Source organism: Hippichthys cyanospilos, chromosome 17 (assembly GCF_059441005.1).
Source record: "Hippichthys cyanospilos isolate Australia breed blue-spotted pipefish chromosome 17, RoL_Hcya_1.0, whole genome shotgun sequence".
Taxonomy (NCBI): domain Eukaryota; kingdom Metazoa; phylum Chordata; class Actinopteri; order Syngnathiformes; family Syngnathidae; genus Hippichthys; species Hippichthys cyanospilos.
Genome location: NC_142385.1, coordinates 1904974 through 1924968, shown reverse-complemented (window position 1 = coordinate 1924968; position 19995 = coordinate 1904974). Strand labels below are relative to the sequence as shown.

At 41.8% G+C, this 19995-nt stretch overlaps 1 protein-coding gene across 1 annotated transcript in view; it reads right to left on the bottom strand.

Moving 5' to 3' along the window:
- The window catches only part of LOC148409207 (myosin-1-like), a 41777-nt gene continuing 21782 nt past the window's right edge, over positions 1 to 19995 (bottom strand). The window contains exons 25-38 of the mRNA XM_088439198.1: positions 19283 to 19672; positions 19081 to 19207; positions 18879 to 18997; positions 15931 to 16127; positions 15683 to 15866; positions 15430 to 15595; positions 11917 to 12041; positions 8070 to 8378; positions 7468 to 7671; positions 7227 to 7352; positions 928 to 1098; positions 656 to 856; positions 454 to 585; positions 1 to 148 (exon numbers count right to left, since the gene is read on the bottom strand). Coding sequence (XP_088295324.1) covers positions 131 to 148; positions 454 to 585; positions 656 to 856; positions 928 to 1098; positions 7227 to 7352; positions 7468 to 7671; positions 8070 to 8378; positions 11917 to 12041; positions 15430 to 15595; positions 15683 to 15866; positions 15931 to 16127; positions 18879 to 18997; positions 19081 to 19207; positions 19283 to 19672 — 2469 coding nt within the window. The 3' untranslated portion in view covers positions 1 to 130. The remainder of the gene's footprint in view (positions 149 to 453; positions 586 to 655; positions 857 to 927; positions 1099 to 7226; positions 7353 to 7467; positions 7672 to 8069; positions 8379 to 11916; positions 12042 to 15429; positions 15596 to 15682; positions 15867 to 15930; positions 16128 to 18878; positions 18998 to 19080; positions 19208 to 19282; positions 19673 to 19995) is intronic.

Here is a 19995-nt window from a genome sequence, read left to right as displayed (position 1 = left end):
TACTTTTTTCATACTGATTTATTCTACTTTCACAGCAAAATGAATTTATTGAAAGAAATTCAGATTCAGATCATTTTTCTTCAGCTCAGTTGACACTGACAATCGTCTTGGGTGTAGATGTTTTGGAATTCTACTCTGAATCAGCAACCTAACCCCAAAAGCAGATAGAGAGAAGAAAAAATGTTTTAATTATACAGGAAATAGCGAATCAAAATGCTTTCAAGGCAAAGGCTTCATGTCAACGTAGTGTTTATGCGCATGTGCGTCTGATTTAGATGGTATTTTGTACACAATCAGTAAATGTTGTATATGTGTCTATTTTAACAAGTTTATATTTACACATTGAATTGAATTTTTAATTCCTTTTCCATTTGAATTTTTATGCATGTATAACACACCAATATGCACAATGATGTGTTTTTGAAATGTTCTAATACTAGTGCATGAAGTTACCCTTCCAAATTCTCTGCTTTTGCTTCTCATTTTATTGACTTGAGACTCAGCAATGTCTGCCCTCTCCTGGGCCTCCTCCAATTCATGTTGAACCTTCCTTAATTTAGCAAGATTGACACTGGCCTGTTCCTCCTGTGCAAATAAGTTGAATAAACATTATTTCTCATTGATAAGCTTATGTCTGACTCAAGTAACGCCTTACCACTTCCTCATTCTGACGTTTGTATACTTTGACTTTAAGTTGCAGTTTATCAACAAGGTCCTGCAGTCTCAAAAAAGTCTTCTTGTCCTCCTCCGTCTGGTACGTGAGCTCCCTGATTCGCCTTTCATATTTACGAACTCCTTTGATTGATTCTGCAGCTCTTCTCTGTTCACTCTCCAGTTCACCTTCCAGTTCACGCACCTGATTCCCAACACAAAGAACTTATCTGTCTTCTCAGTAATCTTGCCAGACTTTTGTAAACATGTTCTTACCCGAGCCTCCAGTTTCTGGAGCTGCTTCTTGCCACCTCTCAATGCAAGGTTCTCTGCTTCATCAAGTCGGTGCTGCAGGTCTTTCACTGAGGCCTCCATGTTCTTTTTCATCCTCTCCAGGTGGCCACTGGTGTCCTGCTCTTTCTTCAGCTCCTCCGCCATCATTGCTGCCTGCATTTACAATAACAAAAATAAAATTTGCTTGACCTAAGTTCAGGGAGCATGGGTTCAATCCTCACTCAGTGATGCTATAAATGTGTGAGTGATTTATTGTCTATCTCTAGTCCACAGAATGCCATAGTATGCAGAATACTATATGTGTATAAAGTGCCTTCAGCCCAAAGTAAGATGGGATATGCTTCAGTTACATGGAATACACATAAACGTTTTTGAATGGCATACTTGTTTGACCCCGTCACCTTAACGTGGTGTAGGGGTTTGCGTGTGACAAATATACCACTGAAAATTTTATTGGTGAGTGCCCCATTGTAGAGTTATCTATAGGAATTGTAAAAGTACAAGGCCTTCCAGACATAGGCTGTGAAGTCACTCTAATGCATCAAGTCCTATTTGACCAGCATTTTTCCTAGTATGCTGCCAACACTGCAACAGATGATGATTTTTTCTGAGGCTAAAGGCTGCTAATGGAATAAAGATCCCTAATATTGGCTATTCCACTATAGATTTTAAAATAGAAGGGTTAACTGTGCCTAGCCACGGCATAGTTATTGTTGAAGATGGAATCACGTCATTTCCATTGATAACTAGAATGAATGTTATTCGCCCTTGCTGGGAAGTTGTGTTTGAAAGCCAGGAAAGCCCAATAATGTTTATATGTCAAAATCCAAAGTCACAGCAAGCGTGGAATGATGCATTTGCGGTGTGCCAGAAGATTGCCACTGCCCCCAGTGATGGCTTCCTAGGTTACGTCTTGCCTGCAAGGCATACAAGGATCCAGGTGCCTGCCAGGAGTGAGCTGGTAGTGTGGGCCCGTACCTCAGTGGGCACCCATGACAAGGACTACTTTGTACTGGTTGAGGGATACCAGGAGCCAAGTAGTGTAAGTGTTACAAAAAACAAAATTGAGGCTTGTGCCAACACTGTTGGAGGGGAGGAACCTGATCTTTTGAATTTGACCAATCTATCTAGCAAGTTAGAGCCGACTTGACAGGCGAAGAGCAACATCAGCTGGAAGCACTCTTAAAGAAATGGGAGAAAGTGTTTGCTACCTATGAAGAAGACTCTGGGAGGACGGATATTGTGAAACACAGTTTTCCAACTGGGGACGCTAACCCCATTCGAGCGCTTCCGACCATTGCCGCCTATGATGTACAAAGAAATGAGAGCACTCCTGGCGGACATGCTGGACAAAGGCGTAATTTGTATAGTTGTGTTAGTAAAGGACAAAGATGGAACTTGGAGGATTTGTGTGGATTAAAGAAAGTTGAATTCTGTAACTCACAAAGATGCTTTTCCCCTTCCTAGACTGGAGGAAACATTGACTTCACTCACCAAAGCGCAGTGGTTCACTACATTGGACTTGGCAAGTGGATATTGGCAAGTGGAAATGGATCCCACTGACCAGGAGAAGACTGCTTTTACAACACCATTAGGTTTGTTCGAGTTCCAGCGGATGACTTTTGGTCTCTGTAATGCCCCTGCTACTTTCCAACGCTTGATGCAACAATGTCTTAGTGATCAAATTGCAGAGTCACTGCTGCTGTATCTGTATGATATTGTAGTTTACTCACTTGATTTAAAAATCCACTTACACTACCTTGAAGAAGTATTTTCAAAAATACATGAACATGGACTGAAGTTGAGACCAGACAAGTGCAACATGCTACAGAAAGAGGTTAAGTTCCTTGGTCATGTAGTTAATGATAATGACATGTTGAGATCAGCAGTGTACCATCTCCACTGTACACAGTGCTAATGGTGCACTGCTTGCCCCTTCTGAGACGCCGGATGATGGACCAGAATTTCGTCGAAGCAGTCTGGAAGTCGTTTTCCATGGCCTCACCGAATTCCTCCCACACTCGAGTTTTTGCCTTGGCAACCGCCTAAATCGCACTCTGCTTGGCCAGCCGGTACCTCAGGCCAAAAAGGCCCGAAAGGACTGTCACGAGAGGGCGTGAGGGGTTAATGTAGTTAATGATAATGACGTGCGTCTGGACCCTTCTATAATTTCAGCTGCGATTGATTGTCCCCGGCCTTCCACTGTGCGAGAGGTGAAGGCATTCCTTATACTGGCTGGTTACTACAGACGATTTATTCCAAACTTTGCCAAGATTGCTCGCCCGATGAATGCCTTGCAAACAGGTATTTCTACAGATAGAAGATTCAGTGGTTGGAAGGTGGAGTGGACGAAAGAGTGCCAAACAACAAAATGGACTTGATTGCGTAATAGCTTACGCAAGCTGTTCCTTACATCCCACAGAGCGAAATGATCCAAACTATAGTTTCTTTAAATTTGAACTTTTGTGACTTATCTGGGCAGTGACAGAAAAGTTTAAGGACTGTCTGGCCAGAGTAAAATGTATGGTCTACACAACAGGTGTCAAACTCAAGGCCCGGGGGCCAAATCCGGCCCGCCACGTCATTTTATGAGGCCCGCAAAACCAAATCATGTAAGTTTCCACTACCCTCGCTAAACTCTGTTCCAAAACTTTAGCTTGATGTGTATGATGAGAAATAAAGTTGAGATTTTTTGGTTTGTTCCGTTACAGTAATGTAAACAATAAATGTACAAACTAGACTGCTTTACTTCTCATTTCAAAACAAGTAAGCCATCAATTTTCTGTGTACAGTAATAATACTACGAGACAATTTAAAATCTACTTGGTTTCCTCAACTTATTGACCCAATAAAGGAAGTTCTTGAGATTAAATGGCCCGTGAGAAAAATGAGTTTGACACCTCTGGTCTACACGGATTACAACCCTGTTGCACACTTGCACTCTGCAAAGTTAGGTGTCACGGAACAGAGGTGGGTTGCCCAGCTGGCCTCCTTTGACTTCAAGAAGGCGGAATCCAGTCGTTAAGACCAGCAGCATTGGCGCGGCTACAGTGGTGAATGATGCCATATTGGTGGCCAGTGGAGGAGAGGACTGGGGTTTCTTGCAAGATGGCAATGAGGAAATCAAGCCAGTGAAAAGGTATGTGGAGAGACGATCATGGCCAGGAAGATTGGAAAGGAACGGCCTACACTTGAGAGCGCAGAAATTGCTACACCACCATAAAGAAGCTATGTCTAAGAAATGGCGTGCTGTATCATAAGGCTGTCAACCCTTGCACTCATGAGTTACTTCTCCAGGTCGTTTGTCCAGCCTCCGGGTGCAGGACTGTTTGGGAGAAGTACCACCAGGCATGCAGGTGTGGGGAAGACACTGTCAGCAATGAGGCGATTTTTCTTCTGGCCCAACATGGAGGAGGAGGTACAGGGGTTCAACTCTGGGTGTGTTTGCTGCAGCTTGCAAAAGAACTGGATAGAACATAGAGCTCCTTTACAACTGATTTCAGTGTCTTACCCCTTAGAAATTGTAGCATTAGAGTTGAGCAGACCAAGTGACACGTACCGAAATATTCTCATGACTGACATGTTTACAAGGTTTGCATGGACAGTAACGACTCAGGATCAGATGGCAAAAACAACTGTGTGTCACGTTCTGCCTGGGTTTCATTCTGTTGAAGGTTTAGTTGCGGAGATTTTGTTTAGCCATTTTGTTCAGATTTTTTCACCCCCTATGTCGGCCTCTTCTCCTTGTTCATTAGTTGATGTTGCCCACCTGTTACCTGCGTGTTCCTGCCCCTTGCGTGTCGCCCAACCAGCTTCCCCTTCCTCTTGTTCTCTCCCAGCTGTCTCTCATTGTTTGTAATTAGTGTCTTGTGTATATAAGTTGTAGGTTTGTCACTGTTAGTTGTCAGGTTATTGTAATAGTCACACCCATTCCCTCACTCCCTCGTCCATAGTGTTCTCCAGTTCCCCGATCGCTCTTCGCCGTAAGTTAAGTTTTGCTTATTTCTCGTGCCTTTGGTACTTTGCCCAGTTTGGGTCTATTTTTGTTCCTGCATGTTTGTTCATTAAAACTGTGTTTTTGAGCACATCCCCTCGTGGCTTCCTTGCTCCTTGCACTCTTGGTCCATTCTCCTGCACACCCGCACTCCACTAGCCATGCCAGACCGTGACACTGTGAAAGGAATTTGGACAAGCATAATTCAAATATTCCGCTGCCCAGCTTAGTTTCATGCGGATAAAGGTTCAAATTTTGAGTCTGACTTAATGAAATACTTGTGCGCTACATACAATATTTCCAAGAGTAGGACTACCCCCTACCACCCTGCTGGTAATGGTAAAGTTGAGCGGTTTAACCAGACACTGCTGAACATGTTACGTACCCTTGAAGTGGATAAACAAAATAGATGGCCAGAGTATCTTCCTTCTCTTGCAAGCCAACAATAACACTCATCACAGTGCAACAGGTTTTGCTCCTGGATATCTCATGTTTGGTCGTCATCTGAGGCTCGCTGTAGATATTAGTTTAGAAGTGGTTCCCACTCAGCCCCGCCAGACTATAGCAATGTGGGTTGATGAACATCATAAACAACTTATGACCTTGCATATAAGGAGATGCACCATGTCAATGTTCAAGAAAAGACTCAATATGATCGAAAAACAAATGCCCCCTTACTTTTACTGGGAGAAAGAGTGTGGGTGCGTGACAGGAGTAGAACAAGTCAGAGAAAGATAGCCAGTTGGTGGAACCCAGAGCCTTACGTGGTCTTAGACATGGTGGGAGAGGTGGGACTGGTTTACAAGCTTAGGTCAGAAAAGGGGGGTATTATAAAATCCCTTCATAGGAATGCTCTCCTCTCTTTGTGTGGGACAAAGAGAGGAGTCACCAAAGGAGAGTCCAAGCCGCGAAGCTAACCCCAATACTCTAGTCCCATTCTTATATGTTGCAACAGGTTTGTAGACATCAGTAGAACAGGACAGTGGGGGAAGCATACTAAGACATACTAAGTAATAGTGAACTGAGTCATAAGATCGCCATCTGGAGGCCTCATGTTGAACTTGATGTGAGTATATGCTCTCTGCAGGAAGGCGGTGCAATGCTCAACAACCAAGCTATGAGGTGTTGGCTTTGGTTGATTGCGTGAGAGGTGTAGCTACCCCTGGCAAATAGTTCTGCTGGGAATACCTTTTGTTTGCAAAGGATCGATTGGGTGTTTGCAGCTACACTGGATTGACAAACTTCAATTGTTTAACCAAGGCAGCAACGAGACACCAAAGCAAAGCGGAACACATGTGCTAAGGTGTTTTCAAAAAATTCGAAGGACACTGAAGTGGATATACAGTATTGTACATCTCAGTTCGAAGGTAAAGAGAGCTCCTCAATGCATTACTGTGCTTTAATAAGCTTTTGGAACACAAGAGTGGAGCCACAGTACATGTCAGTGATCGAGTGAAAGAGTGATCGATTGTGACTGCCGTTTGTTTTGGTGAGTGAAAGCCTTTTCTTTATTTATTGTTTCAGTTTTAATATGTTTGTGTTATTTTATTGCGTTCATATTCAATTAATAGTAAAGAAATAAAATTATGTTCTTATATTAAATTGCGATTTGTAATTTGGAATCATTAATGATGACCTTTTTCTTCAGGTTAAAAGATATTGATGATAATGTTCCAGATCAATTTACTTTTATTATTATTTATTCCTTTTTTTCCAGCATGATTGAACTGGTCAAAAATGTTTCTAGTTATCCTAGTTTTTTTTTTTTCCAGATTCAGAATAAACTTAACATGTATAAGCCCCAGGAAAAAGTAAACATTTGATGAAAGATGATTTGAATGCCTTTTTTCTTTTGTTAATGTTAAAAATAATACAAGTTTAGGTTTCCTCATACAATTTTCATTCATTAACCTTTTTGTTTTTAGCATTTTACTCACAAGTATGTTCAAACATATTTGCATGTACTATATGTTCAAATGTATTTGAGAGTATATTTGTACATTTTTGACAACATGTTTGATACATGTTTTAGAACATGCTTGCAGACATGTTCAAATGAGTATGCCAGTTAAAAATGTTTCTTGGCAACTTCATGTTTTCACACACTTGCTATTTCCCACTAGATTGAACTATAATATGCTGTGACAGGAATTAAAGTCCCCATTAAATTAATTTCTCTGGTATTTCATCTGAGGGTTTCAGCATTCGCATGCAAATTCTATGAGAAATGCAATTTTTATCCATTGATGCGTTACAACATACGTAACACCAGATAAATCATACTTACATCAGTGATTGCTTTCTTTGCTTTCTCATCTGCATTGCGAGCCTCTTGGATTGCGTCCTCCATTTCACTCTGCAGCTGGCTGACATCTGCATCTAACTTCTTCTTATGGTTGAGTAGACTCACATTCTGCATTCCAATGACAATAAACAACAACAAACAATAACAGTAAAAACAAGTCATTCAAAGGGATTTACAAAATGAACAGCATCAAGCTGGTGTGTTATAAATCCATTCATTACACCTGTGAGTGTAGCAGCCCAGCTCTCTCACAGGCATCAGCGAGTTCCTGCTCGGCTAATTTACGGCTTCTGTCCGACTGTTCCAGCCCTGCCCTCAGCTCTTCCATTTCAGTTTGCATCAAGGTGTTCCTACGCTCCAACATTGCTACCTGGTCCTTCAGGTCCTCTTGGCTGTGCAGTGCATTATCCAAGAGAAGTGTTTGTTCCTGCAGAAAGAAAAAACAGCGTTTTGAGAGGGCATAATGCTGCGTGCACACCGAATGCGAACGAGGCGAAAAAACGGAGAGTTTTGTATTGTAGTCAATAGAGGTCGCGCGACTGGGCGCGAATGTGCGTCGGGCGACGCGATGGACGAACAGGTCGAAACGCATAAAAAATATATATATATATTTAACTTCACGCGACAGACGAAATTTCGCTTCACGTGATGTCGAGCGGAGATTTGCGTCGCTCCATTCGCGTCCATTGCATCGCCCGACGCGACCCCGCGCAAACTCCATTGACTACAATACAAAACCGTCCGCTTTTTCGCCTCATTCGCGTTCGGTGTGCACGCAGTAATTGGCAGATCTGTGTATTGAAAGCTTTTGGGACGTTGTTTCACCTTGAGATGCACTTGCATGCTCTTCAGCTGCTTCTGCGCCTCAGATGCCTGCCGACTGGAGTGGCTCAACTGCATCTCCAATTCATTGAGGTCAGTCTCCATCTTCTTCCTGATTTGCATGGCATCATTCTTGCTGCGCACTTCTGCGTCCATGGCGGATTGCAAAGTATCCACCATGCGCAGGTGGTTACGTTTCATCAGCTCAATCTCTTCATCCTTCTCAGCCAGCCTGCGATCGACTTCCCCTTTCACTTGAGTCAGCTCAAGCTGGATACGGAGAATTTTGGATTCTTCATGTTCCAGAGAAGCCTGCAATGATGACATGACACATGCATTTATAATCATGTCAAGATGTTCAACTTTAAGTTAGTGTGGTTCCCAAGATTGAATTTTTAAGGGTCTCATCTTAAAATCTTTTTTACTCAGCCTCAAATTGGGCAGACTTGGGATTTATGATCAATGCCAATCAAGATCAGACTAGTAATACTGTTATCAGTAAAAATATGCCTTTCCAGTGTAGCTTGTAGTTTTTCTATTAGTGTAGTTCAATAAGTTTGAAGTGAATAAACGGAGGCAGCTTGATGAAGCAGTGCTTAGCACGTCCGCCTCACAGTTCAGGGACCTGAGTCTAAAACGGATAAGTGTGTTTGTGTGTGTGTGTGTGTAATTGCGGGGTCATGTTATCAATACTGCTCTGAATCCACCACAGACTGGTATTGAAGCCTTCCCTGCTGTGTGCGAGAGCTTTCTCCACTACTTCATCGATAAAGTCACTTCCACCAGAGCACTTATTTCATCTCCTGCCTCTGACCCTTCATTGTTAGACCCCTGTACTGCTGTGTTCGACATGTTTGAGCCTTTGACCCTTTCGTTTGTGCAGGAGATCATGAGTCATTTGAAGCCCTCAGGTTCTCCTGATGATCCTGTCCCACCACAACTTTTTAAGGAGCCTTTTCCCACCATTGGCCCATCTTGTCTTGCAGTTATTAATAGCAGTCCTCTTATGTGTTCCCTGTTAATTTTAAACATGCAGTTGTGCAGCCTCTGTTGAAAAAAAAAAACTGGGCTAGATCCTTCAGTTTTGGCAAATTTTAGGCCAATCTTAAAATTATCTTTCTTCTCTAAAATCTTAGAGAAAATTGTTTCATCACGTCTTATGGACTTTTGAAATGAAAAATAACAAAAAACTCTTGAGATTTTCCAATCCAGTTTTAAAACACTGCACAGCACAGAATCAGCGCTTTTAAGAGTTTTTAATGACATCTTTTTAGCTGCTGACTCTGGTCACTGTGTTGTTCATAAAACCCTGATTGCTCGATTGGAGCAGTGGGTGAGCATCAGTGGCACAACACTGGACTGCTTCAGGTCCTACCTGTCACATCAGACTTTCTGTGTTAGCCTGGCTTATGTGTCCTCCACTGCTCCTCTCTTATGTGGGGTCACACAGACCTCTCTGCTTGGCCCGCTTTTATTTTCTCTTTATCTGCTCCCACTCGGTTCCATTCTTAGGACACATGGCATTTCTTTTCACTGCTATGCAGATGACAGTCAAATATAAGTTACCCTCTAAAAGTCCAATTTATTTTCTATTAACCCACTGCTAACGTGTTTACAGGACTTAAAAGTTTGGATGGCGCTGAACATTTTAAATTTTAACGAGAAAAAGACTGAAGTCATGATCTTTGGTGATGCCTCTGTGTTTGTTAAAATTCTGCTTTATAAATACAGTGGATTGGATTAGATTGGAGTGTGTTCAAATCGAAGCTCCGACCTGTGCAGACCTGAATAAGAACCTCTGTTTTCTGGGTGTTGATCACCGGACCAAATGAGTGGTAGACTGATGACATAGAGTTTAGTGCATATTGCATGGCACCAGGAGTGTGGGCAAGGATTGCACAGTCGTCTGCATATTGCAGCTACTGGATGTTGGTGTCTGTCAGCTTCGTGTTTGCCTGTAGGCACCGGATGTTGAATAGACTCCCATCCAGGCGAAACTCGATGGGGATACCACTATCTTCTGTGATGGACTGTTGAAATAGGAGTGTGGCTGCTGCCAGGAAAAGATTAAAGGTGGCTGAGGCCATTACGCACCCCTGCTTCACCCCTACTTGGGCCTTGGTCAGGTCAATTAAGGTGATGTAGAGTTGTTTGTTTTGTTCCCTGCATTTCTGGATTTGGCAGGCAGCAAAAATCATGCCCAGTGTGCTTCGGTTCTAAGACACACTGCGTCTCTGGGAGGATGCCCTCTGCAAGAATTGTTAGGCAAGAAAACATAATTTTCGCAATTACCTTGCCGGCCACTGAGGGAAGGGAGATGCCACAACTATTACCACAAGATGATTTATCTCCTTTCTTCTTGTAAATAGTGACAATGTTGCTGTATTTCCATTCCTGAGGCAGGGACTTACCGTGCCAGATGGTTAGTAAAAGGTCAACCAGTTTCAGAAGGTAGCCACCCTTCTTTAGTATCTCAGCCGGAATTCCATCAGGGCCAGTGCTCTTGTTGTTTTTTAGACTCCTGATAGCAGTAAGGACCTCACTGAACATGGGAAGATCATCGAGGGAGGGAGGGAGATGGGGGGAGATCTGGGAGTGCCTTGAGCACTGATGGATCAGTGGGGTTTATTGTATTGAGCAATGAGTCGAAGTGCTCAGCTCACGCTCGAGAATGAGTTGTTTACCCCCCCAACACAAACACACACACACACGCACGCACACACACACGCACACACAGAATATATATGTTTTTATTTATTTTAATTTTGTAAATGTGAAAAGTCTTCTTTCTATGCATATTATTTAAGACAAATATTACTGCAGTACTGTACAAATATTTACGATTAAACCTTACACACTAACTGAACAGTAGCTACCGCTTTCCATCTTTTGAACTCTCGCGAGCAGCTGTCCGGAATTAAAGTGAAGTCTCTTGTATCATAGCAATACACTTGAAATTTAAATTTATTACAAAAGAAATCTAGGTAAAAGTCAGATTCCCAAAGTTTCCCAAAGCATTTTTCCGTTGCTGTCTATAAAGGCCCACAGACGGGTGTGTGTGTTTGCTCTTGGCACGCCTACGAGTCACGTGATCGACTCCCAGAGACCAAGCTGTCAATCAATGTGCTTACTAGCACGTTCGTAACATGTGCGTGTGTGCTGAGCTTAGCGCACACAGATGGTTACAGAAGAGACAGGAGAGACAAAAGCAAGCTTTTGGATCCTTCTGCCTTTTGCAATAAATTGGAATATAAAGTGTAAACTCTGCGTTTTAATCATGTTCGGTAAGCATCTTGTTATTCGCTCTAGTCCAAAGTCCAAAGAAGTGCTAAACGTATAGGCACGTGACTAGATATGGAAGACACGGAAAAGCATACCAGTACATTTACTGTCTAAGGTTTAATCATTTAAGATTAAAATAAATACTGTATATGTACTGCAGTAGCAGTTCGACTTCCAAGGAGTGCCAGTGACAAGTGCATTTATAGATAACCTGCCTATCTGGCACGTCTCTCCGCAATATAATTGTTTTTCTCCCCCCAAAAATCCGAGCTGCACAGAGGGCGCAATAGGCGAGGCACGACGTAGCAAGGGATCACTGTATAACTGACACATCTTCATAAAGGTTATATACCATGATATTACCATGACCAGTTTGGCTCTCTTGAGAATACAATTTTCTTGCCTGTGGCCACAGAGCTTAAATAAGTTTGACACCCATGGTCTACTGGGTCAGAAGCTGAGCACTTTAACAATAAGTTATTTTTCTGTTACGCCATACCATGGCATTCCTGGACCAAGAAGCCTCTTTCACAATGTCATTAGAATTGGAGTTTATACAAAACCTTACCTCAGCCTCCTCCAGTGCAGTCTGGATTTCTGTTTTTTCAGTCTCTGTATGTTTCTTAGTCTTCTCAAGCTCGTGCAGAACTTTGCCATTTTCTCCAAGTTGATTAGAGAGCTCGTAGATCTCCTCTACAAAGAATATTTCATATCCAATGTCTTATCACCAGTGCTGGGCAAGTTACTTAAAACATGTAATGCATTATTTATTACTTTTTACTGTCATTTCAAAGTATTTAGTTACATTACAATATTACTGTTCAGTATTTGGAATGTAATGCATTATACTACTATTGCATTACTTTTATGTTACTCTTTTAACCATAACTGGAAATTACGAATTTGCCATTTTAAATGTAGGGGATTATGCTCATTACAAATTCAGTGAAACATTTCAGATTTAAATCCCTTTATAACTGAGCTTCACAGCATACTGATGCATTGTTTAGGCTCTAGGCAAGCACAGTTAGTGCATTTTAAAATTTCAATGTTAATATTCAAATTCAAGTTCAGTTAGCGGATGTTAGGGGCAGACGTTTAAAAAAAAATGGTTTCAGTCAGGCTATCGTTATCAGCTCACCTACAGCACATCATTGTTATTGTGTGTTTCATCTCAACACATATTGACCAAAACTAGTTATAGACTATTATCAATAGCAATTATACAGTGAAAATTAGCATTAGCTTACCTTGTCATTATTGACAAATTCCAATTTTAATTTATCATGTTATTTGATTGTATACATGTATATCATACAATATACATATCAAAATAGTATAATGAGTGCTACTTTTATACAGTGGGCCCCCGTGTTACGACATTAATCCGTTCCAGGGTTGAGGTCGAAAGGCAAATTCGTCGTATGACAGGCAATCCAAACCTATTTTAAATAGCTAATGCATTTAGAACACCAGGTAAAAACATTAAAATTGTACTAATTGTATTAAAAACTGGGACCAAAATAGTAGAGTAAGGGCTAAGTGTATATAATATACATGTATACAATCAGAAAACATCATAAATAAAAAATATAGAAAGGATTTATTTACCTTTGAGTACTGATAGCTATGCCAATTATTCCTAATAGGGGTTATCTCCAGCATTGTTTCCATATAAATCATCTTCTTACTTCTCTCTTTAACATCACTAGCAATCTTGGTACCCATGGCTAACGCTTTCAACTTTGAATTAAGCAGTAAATTGCACTATAAATACGGTTTTGTAACCACTCACAATCGAACAAAGCTTGACCGTTCCACCATTTTAAACAAGTGAGGCTGACCAATAGCAGACCACCATCTCCGTGAGGGGACGCCGACCAATAGCAGACCAGCATTGTAGTCACACGTTGCATGGAAGCAGTTAGACAGCAATAGTAAAATAGTAAAAGAGTGCAATTACCTAAAAACACCGCAACACAAACACAGCCAAACCCCTAGGGTCATGACAGTTGTTTTGGTCGCATCACCAGGAAAATGTCATGAAGGGGATGAAAAATTTCGCAACATGAAAATAATGTAAATCAGGGATGTTGTAACACGGGGCTCCACTGTATAATATATATGTATACAATTAATTAAAATAATAAATAAAAATTATGTAAAAGATTTATTTACCTTTGAGGTGATGTGAGAGTTTGTTATGGCCATATTCCATAGTAAGGGTAGCTGAGCCTAGCTTAGCCTTCTTCATATTTCTTGACTATCTCCAGCTTCATTTCCATCTTTTTACTTCTCTCTTTAACATCACTAACAATTTTGGGACCCATGGCTAAGCAATTCAAGTTTCAATTAAGCACTAAAATGCACTGTAGGAACGTTTTTGTAAGCACTCACAGGCAAACAAAGCTTTAACGCTCCGCCATTATTTTAACTATGATGCCAACCAATGGCAGACCAGCATCCTAGTTCTTCCGTGACATCGACCAATAGCAGACCAGTATCTTAGGGAGTCGTAACGCCGACCAATAGTAGTTCAGCATTCTAGTGACGTAAGTGGTGACGATTCACAGAGATGCACGCACACTGACTGCCATGTTTGAGGAGGAGTTTTTGTCGTAACGCGAAAAAAAATGGCTTAAAGAGGGGACCAAAAAAAATGCAGCTGTCGACAGCGTAAGGTGAAAAAAGCGCAAGCCAGGGATGTCGTAAACCAGGGGGCCACTGAATATGAGTAGCACTTACTATTTTGATACCAATTTTTAACATGTATATACAATTTTGATGTTTTTACCTGGGGTTTTACACTCATTAACTAATTAACATAGGTTTGGATTGGCTGTCATACGGCGAATTCACGTTAAATCTCAACTGCGAAACATTAATCTTGCAAACCCGGGGCCCACTGTATTGGTTAATCCACTGTGTGAAGTGGCAGCATGTTTTCTACGTACGAAATATTCCACCACGAATCTCCTAACCTCCGCGTGTGTCACAGTCACACTCAGCCACCTCATTTCTCTGCGTCATCGCACCTGCTCAACCCTCCTGCCAATCAGCCCTCAACACCAACAGCTACTACTAATCACCTGCTCAGTATGAAACGCGGTCGTTTCCCTCCAGAACTTGCCAGATTATCTCTGTGTGCCAGGCTGAGCTTTGCAGCACTTCATCCTGTATGACCGCCTGTGTCTCGGCCCTGTCTGACCACAACCTTCCGATAGCCTACCGAATATACTTGATCTATTGTGCCTCGACCTTGCCTGTGCTCGACTATCTGCCAGCCTGCGGACTTCATCAGCTTGCTTTAGCCCATGTCCCATCTGACCTCCCCTCACCCAACTGCCTGCCACACTCCGGCTTCAGTGGCCCCAAACGCCTCTCCACGGCAGCTCACTCCCGTCACCTCCTACACTAGCAAGTATCCTCCAGTAAATACAAATTCTGTCACAGAATTGACCTGCCTGTGCGTGCTCTTGGGTCCTGCATCTTGTGGCCCTGACAGTGCGTTTTCTTTTCGATAAATTTATGTTACTATGTCACCGTTCTAAATGGTTTGTCAGATTATTGGTCCTATTTTGCAAAGTGGACAGTTCTTTAGGTGTCGCACACGAAGTGCGCCTGACGATTACTGTTTATTCTTCTTGTTTTTGATGAAGTGAAAGTAATGGGTATATGACCATCTTGTATATGTATTGTCCATATTTAACTTGTTGTTTATAGCTGTCACATTCATCTCTGCCGTAGTAATTACTAACAACGGCAAGCAAACATTTCCCCCAGACTTTTCTCCTCTGATCTTGCAGTGTGTTTGGCAAATTTGGGGGGAAAAAAACACCACTTTCAGGCTGAAAATGCATATTAATGCATTACTTTACTCTTATTTGTAACGAGTACAATATTACTTATTTTGAGTGTAATATATTACATTACTGCCTTACAGCAAAAAGTAATGCATTTCAGTAACTACATTACTTTTGTAATGCATTTCTCCCAACACTGCTTATCACAATGTTTCATCTTTACACATTGGCACAGTTCTTTGGACGCCCCTTTTTCTGCTTTATCATCAAATACGTACGTTGTAAGTTTGTATTCTCTCGTTTGAGGACCTCAAGGTGATCCAAAGCTTCTTCATAGGAGTTCTTGATTTTGAAGAGCTCTGTGCTGAGGGTACGACATTCCCGTTGTGAGCCTTCAAGCTCAGCTTGACTCTCTTCAAACTTCTGTCTTGACTCAGACAAAATCTAATCACAGCACAATACAAATCATTGGTTGCTCAAGTGTACTAACACCCATTCAGTAGCTAAGTAATGCACTGAAATCTCCCTGACCTTATCAAAGATTCTCTGCTTTTTATCCAGGAGAGCTGCTTGCACATTGGCCCTTTCTACTTCAACTATGAGGTCCTCCACATCTCCTTGAAGCCTCTGCTTTGTTTTTTCCAATGAGGAACACTTGGCATTCACAACCTCAATTGCCTCTTCAGCATCTTGCAAACGTTGAGTGAGCTTTTTCCTGAAAAAAAAAAAAAAATCAACATCTAAGATTTCAGGTATGACTGCAATTGACTGCTATTTACTTTGCCTCTTCTAGTTCTTCATTGCGCTGAATGGCGTCAGTCTCATATTTTGTTCTCCATTGTGCCACTTCACTGTTGGTTTTTGACATTGCCCTCTGAAGCTCAGCCTTGGCTTCCTGCTCATCTTCAAACTGTTCCCGAAGCAGATCGCAGTCATGACGTGCCGATTGAAGAGCGTGAGCCAGGGCACTCTTAGCCTGACAGAAAGGGAAAATTGTCTTTAAAAACAAAACAAAACTGAATTTAGTATGAGCCCTGCCGTAAATATTATGCTTTTGTGTGTTTGGGTTTGTTGATTTACATACATATTTGTGTGGTTGCTTTTTTTTCCATTTATTTGATTTTGCTGTATATGGTAAAATGATCCTAAAATGCTATTCTGCTCCAGTTTGTAATTTAAGTAGTGGTTCTCAGAAGGAGGAACTTGAAGGTATTTTGATGAGTTTGTGAGATTTTAACAAGGTCTCTGCCAGCATCAGCAAGTGCAATTTAATGTTTATTAATGCTGTAACAAGGGAACACTACATTTTCTTTTCCAAACAAGAGTGACTTGCCCTCATGGAGAGGCTTTCTCCCCTAAAGGGCTGTGTCCGTCAGCTAGAGCAGAGTAGTTTGACAATCGTAGATAAGACGGACACATCTGAAAGTGACAGTGTGGGCCGTAGCCCTCCCGCAATGCCGCTAGCGTCGGCTAGTGCGGGTCATAGCCTACCCACTGGTCCGGCTAGCATTAGCCCTAAGAAGCCTGCTAGTCGCGGTGAGCCTGTTCAGATGCATAATCGTTTTGGCCCCCTTGCTAGGCACACTCGATCTCAGTCTACTGGCTCCCACACATTAGTTATAGGGGACTCCATCACCCGTAACATTAGGCTTAAAACGCCAGCCACCGTAATGTGTATTCTTGGGGCCAGAGCACCCGACATTGAAGGTAATCTTAGGGAGCTGACACGCAAGAGGCCTAGACACCAGCTTACTGCAAACAACACTAGTGACTCGGACATAGTGATACATGTCGGCTGCAACGATACTAGAATGAGGCAATCTGAAATTACAAGAAAGAACAAAGATAGGACTTGTAATCTCGCTAGAAAGATGAGTCGGCATCAAGTTATTGTCTCTGGCCCTCGGCCTGCGAGAGGCAATGATGAGAGGTTTAGCAGATTATTCTCGCTTAACCGGTGGATGGCTAGTTTCTGTAGAGAGCAGGGTTTTCAGTTTGTAGATAATTGGCCCTCTTTCTGGGGCTGGCCCCACCTGCTAAAGATGGACGGCCTTCACCCTAACTGGTAAGGGACTATCACTCTTTCTAGAAATATAGATTACTGTTTGAGCCTTCCATGACTTCTTACATTAAAGCATGTTGGGTCGCAGGCGAGTAGCGAGCCTGCTAGAACAGGTGTGGAGTCGTTAAAGCTAGGGTTAACTGGCACTAGGCTGGACTGCTACAACACACATAGCATACTTAGTCTAGGTAACTGCAAGCCACACACTGTTTCAATACCTAATGCTGAATCCCCTAGTGATAAGATTTCTGCTGAGGTGGTGTTGATTAAGGAAAGTAGCCGTGCTTCCTTAACAGGTCGAATTAGTGACATAGTAACCAGGCGGAATATTAATATTAATACGTGCACTGTAGCAGTCAACAATCTAATTCCTACATTACTAACACCGCAACGACGTTTTAATTACTCTAAATACAAACCAAGACCCAGCCATCAAAATCTTGTTAGTATTAGTACTACCAACATAAAGACTCAGAATAGCTCAGGAAACATTTCCCAGTTTAAATTCGGCGTCATAAATATTAGGTCACACCCCTCAAAAGCCCTTCTTGTAAATGATCTTATTACAAATGACAATATTAAAGTGCTTGGTCTCTGCGAAAGACCGAAAGAATCAACAACTTGACTTATCTCCCTCATTTTCCTTCTCATGCCGTGCTCTTTAAAGATTTGGTCATTTTGACATGTTAACACAGTTCCCTGTGGTCACATCAATACATTTGCCCCGCCACAGAGAGTGAGCATATTTGGCATTATCACTTGTAGTAATGTTAATTGGACTTTGTTTTGAATGTCTCAACTAACTTTAAAACCACCAATGTGGCATACAAAGAGCTTTACATGGATTAAAAATAAGATTTTATTAAATTGTCAAGCATTTTTTTTCCTTTGTCTTTTTTTAATTTAACATTGAACAGATTACATTTTAGTCGCTGGCAATGAGTTGGAGTTCGGTCTTTAAAAACTAGAAAATATGCCTATTATAAATAAGTATGAGCATATTTTCTTATTTGTAATATTTTTTAATTATTATAAACAAGTGTGACGGCACAGTGGAAAAGTGGTTAGTACATCCAGCTAACAGTTTAGAGGCCCAAGTTCAATTACAGCTCACTCCGGCCTTCCTGTACAGAGTTTGCATGTTCTCCTCGTGCCCGTGTGGGTTCTCTCTGGGCACTCCGGCTCCCACATTCCAAAAAGTATGCATGATATGTGTACTGGACAGACTTAATTGTCCATTGTGTTGGGTGTGTCAATGGTTGTTGGTCCCTGTGTGCCCAACAATTGGCAAGCAACCAGTTGAGGGTGCCCCCCACCTACTGCCCCAAGTCAGCTGGGACAGGCACCAGCAATCCTGTGCCCCTAGATAAGCTGTTTTAAAAAAAAACGATGGATGGATAAATACTGTAAGTATAAATAGAAACTGAAACATACTATACATATTTGTAACTTCTATAACAGATAAAACTAAATCATGTTTCACTTTTCTCCACATATGTAAACTTTCATGGTTATTTTAACTTTTGTAGTTTATCAATATATCATGTACTGTATTTTATTGACCTATTTTAAAAAATATGTATGTATATAGCAATTGAACTGATTACTGATATACAAATAATTCAAAGAGCATACCTCAGAGAACCACTGTTTTAGAGAACGCACCTTTGTTTCCTCCTCAATTTGTCTCTTGAGCTCGTCAACTTGTTGGATAAAGGCAAGCTTAGCCCTTGACATTTGAGAAAGAACTGATTCCTTCTCCTCCAGAAGCCGAGAAAGCTCACCTGCTCAGGAGTTCAATTAAGGAATACAAAACAAGTAACATTATACCATGCACTTGCCCTCAAGACTGTAATCAGCATTTTACCATTTTCATTCTGGAGACTTGCCCTTTGTGTGTTTAATTCAGAGATCAGATGAGAGGCTTCATCATGTTTAACCTTGTATTCACTCAGTTGGTCCTCCATGGAGTGACACAGCTTCTCATAATGACTCTGTATTCATTGATGGAATCCAAACATTTTCCATGAAAACATTTTCAACACTACTGTGTTTAAAATACAGATTACCTTTGCTTTCACTGCAACCTCAATGTTGCTAGACATGTCATCAACCTCCATTTTGTATTCACTTTTCTCCTTCTCCAGTTTTTGCTTGACCCGTTGCAGGTTGTCAATGTGCTCCCCCAACTCAGCCACACTGTCGGCATGTTTCTTCCTCAAGGCGGCGGCTACAGCTTCGTGGTGGAGCATCGACTCCTCAAGGTCCCGTCTAAGTTTCTGAAATTCCAGCTCTCGCTTCTTGTTCATCTCTATCTGCGTTGCTGTGACCCCAACAGCCTCCTCCAACCTCTCGCTGATTTCCTCAAGTTCCTGTGCAAGTTCACCCCGCTGTCTCTCCACCTTGGCTCGGGCAACATGCTCTGCTTCAATCTCCTCTTCCAACTCTTCAATGTGTGCCTAGGTGAGAGGAATTGTAATTAGTGATGCTTCCCATAGCCGTTGAAAACCCAAATATATTGTGCAACCATGGTTATATATGCTGTTTTTCACTAACTTGTTCTTGGTCAGGACATTTGACCGCTTTACTATCTTGCTACCATAACAAAGAAGAACATCGTCGTGGGAAGTTGACAGATATTATTGTACAAGATGTTTTTCAGCAAGATGTTTTTCAGAGCCTGAAGGACACACTTAAGTGTCAATATCAAATCGGGAAACAGGTGTTGCGGCACCAGGGCGGACGGGTAGGCCACCCGCCCTTCCTCGCGCACGCAACTAAA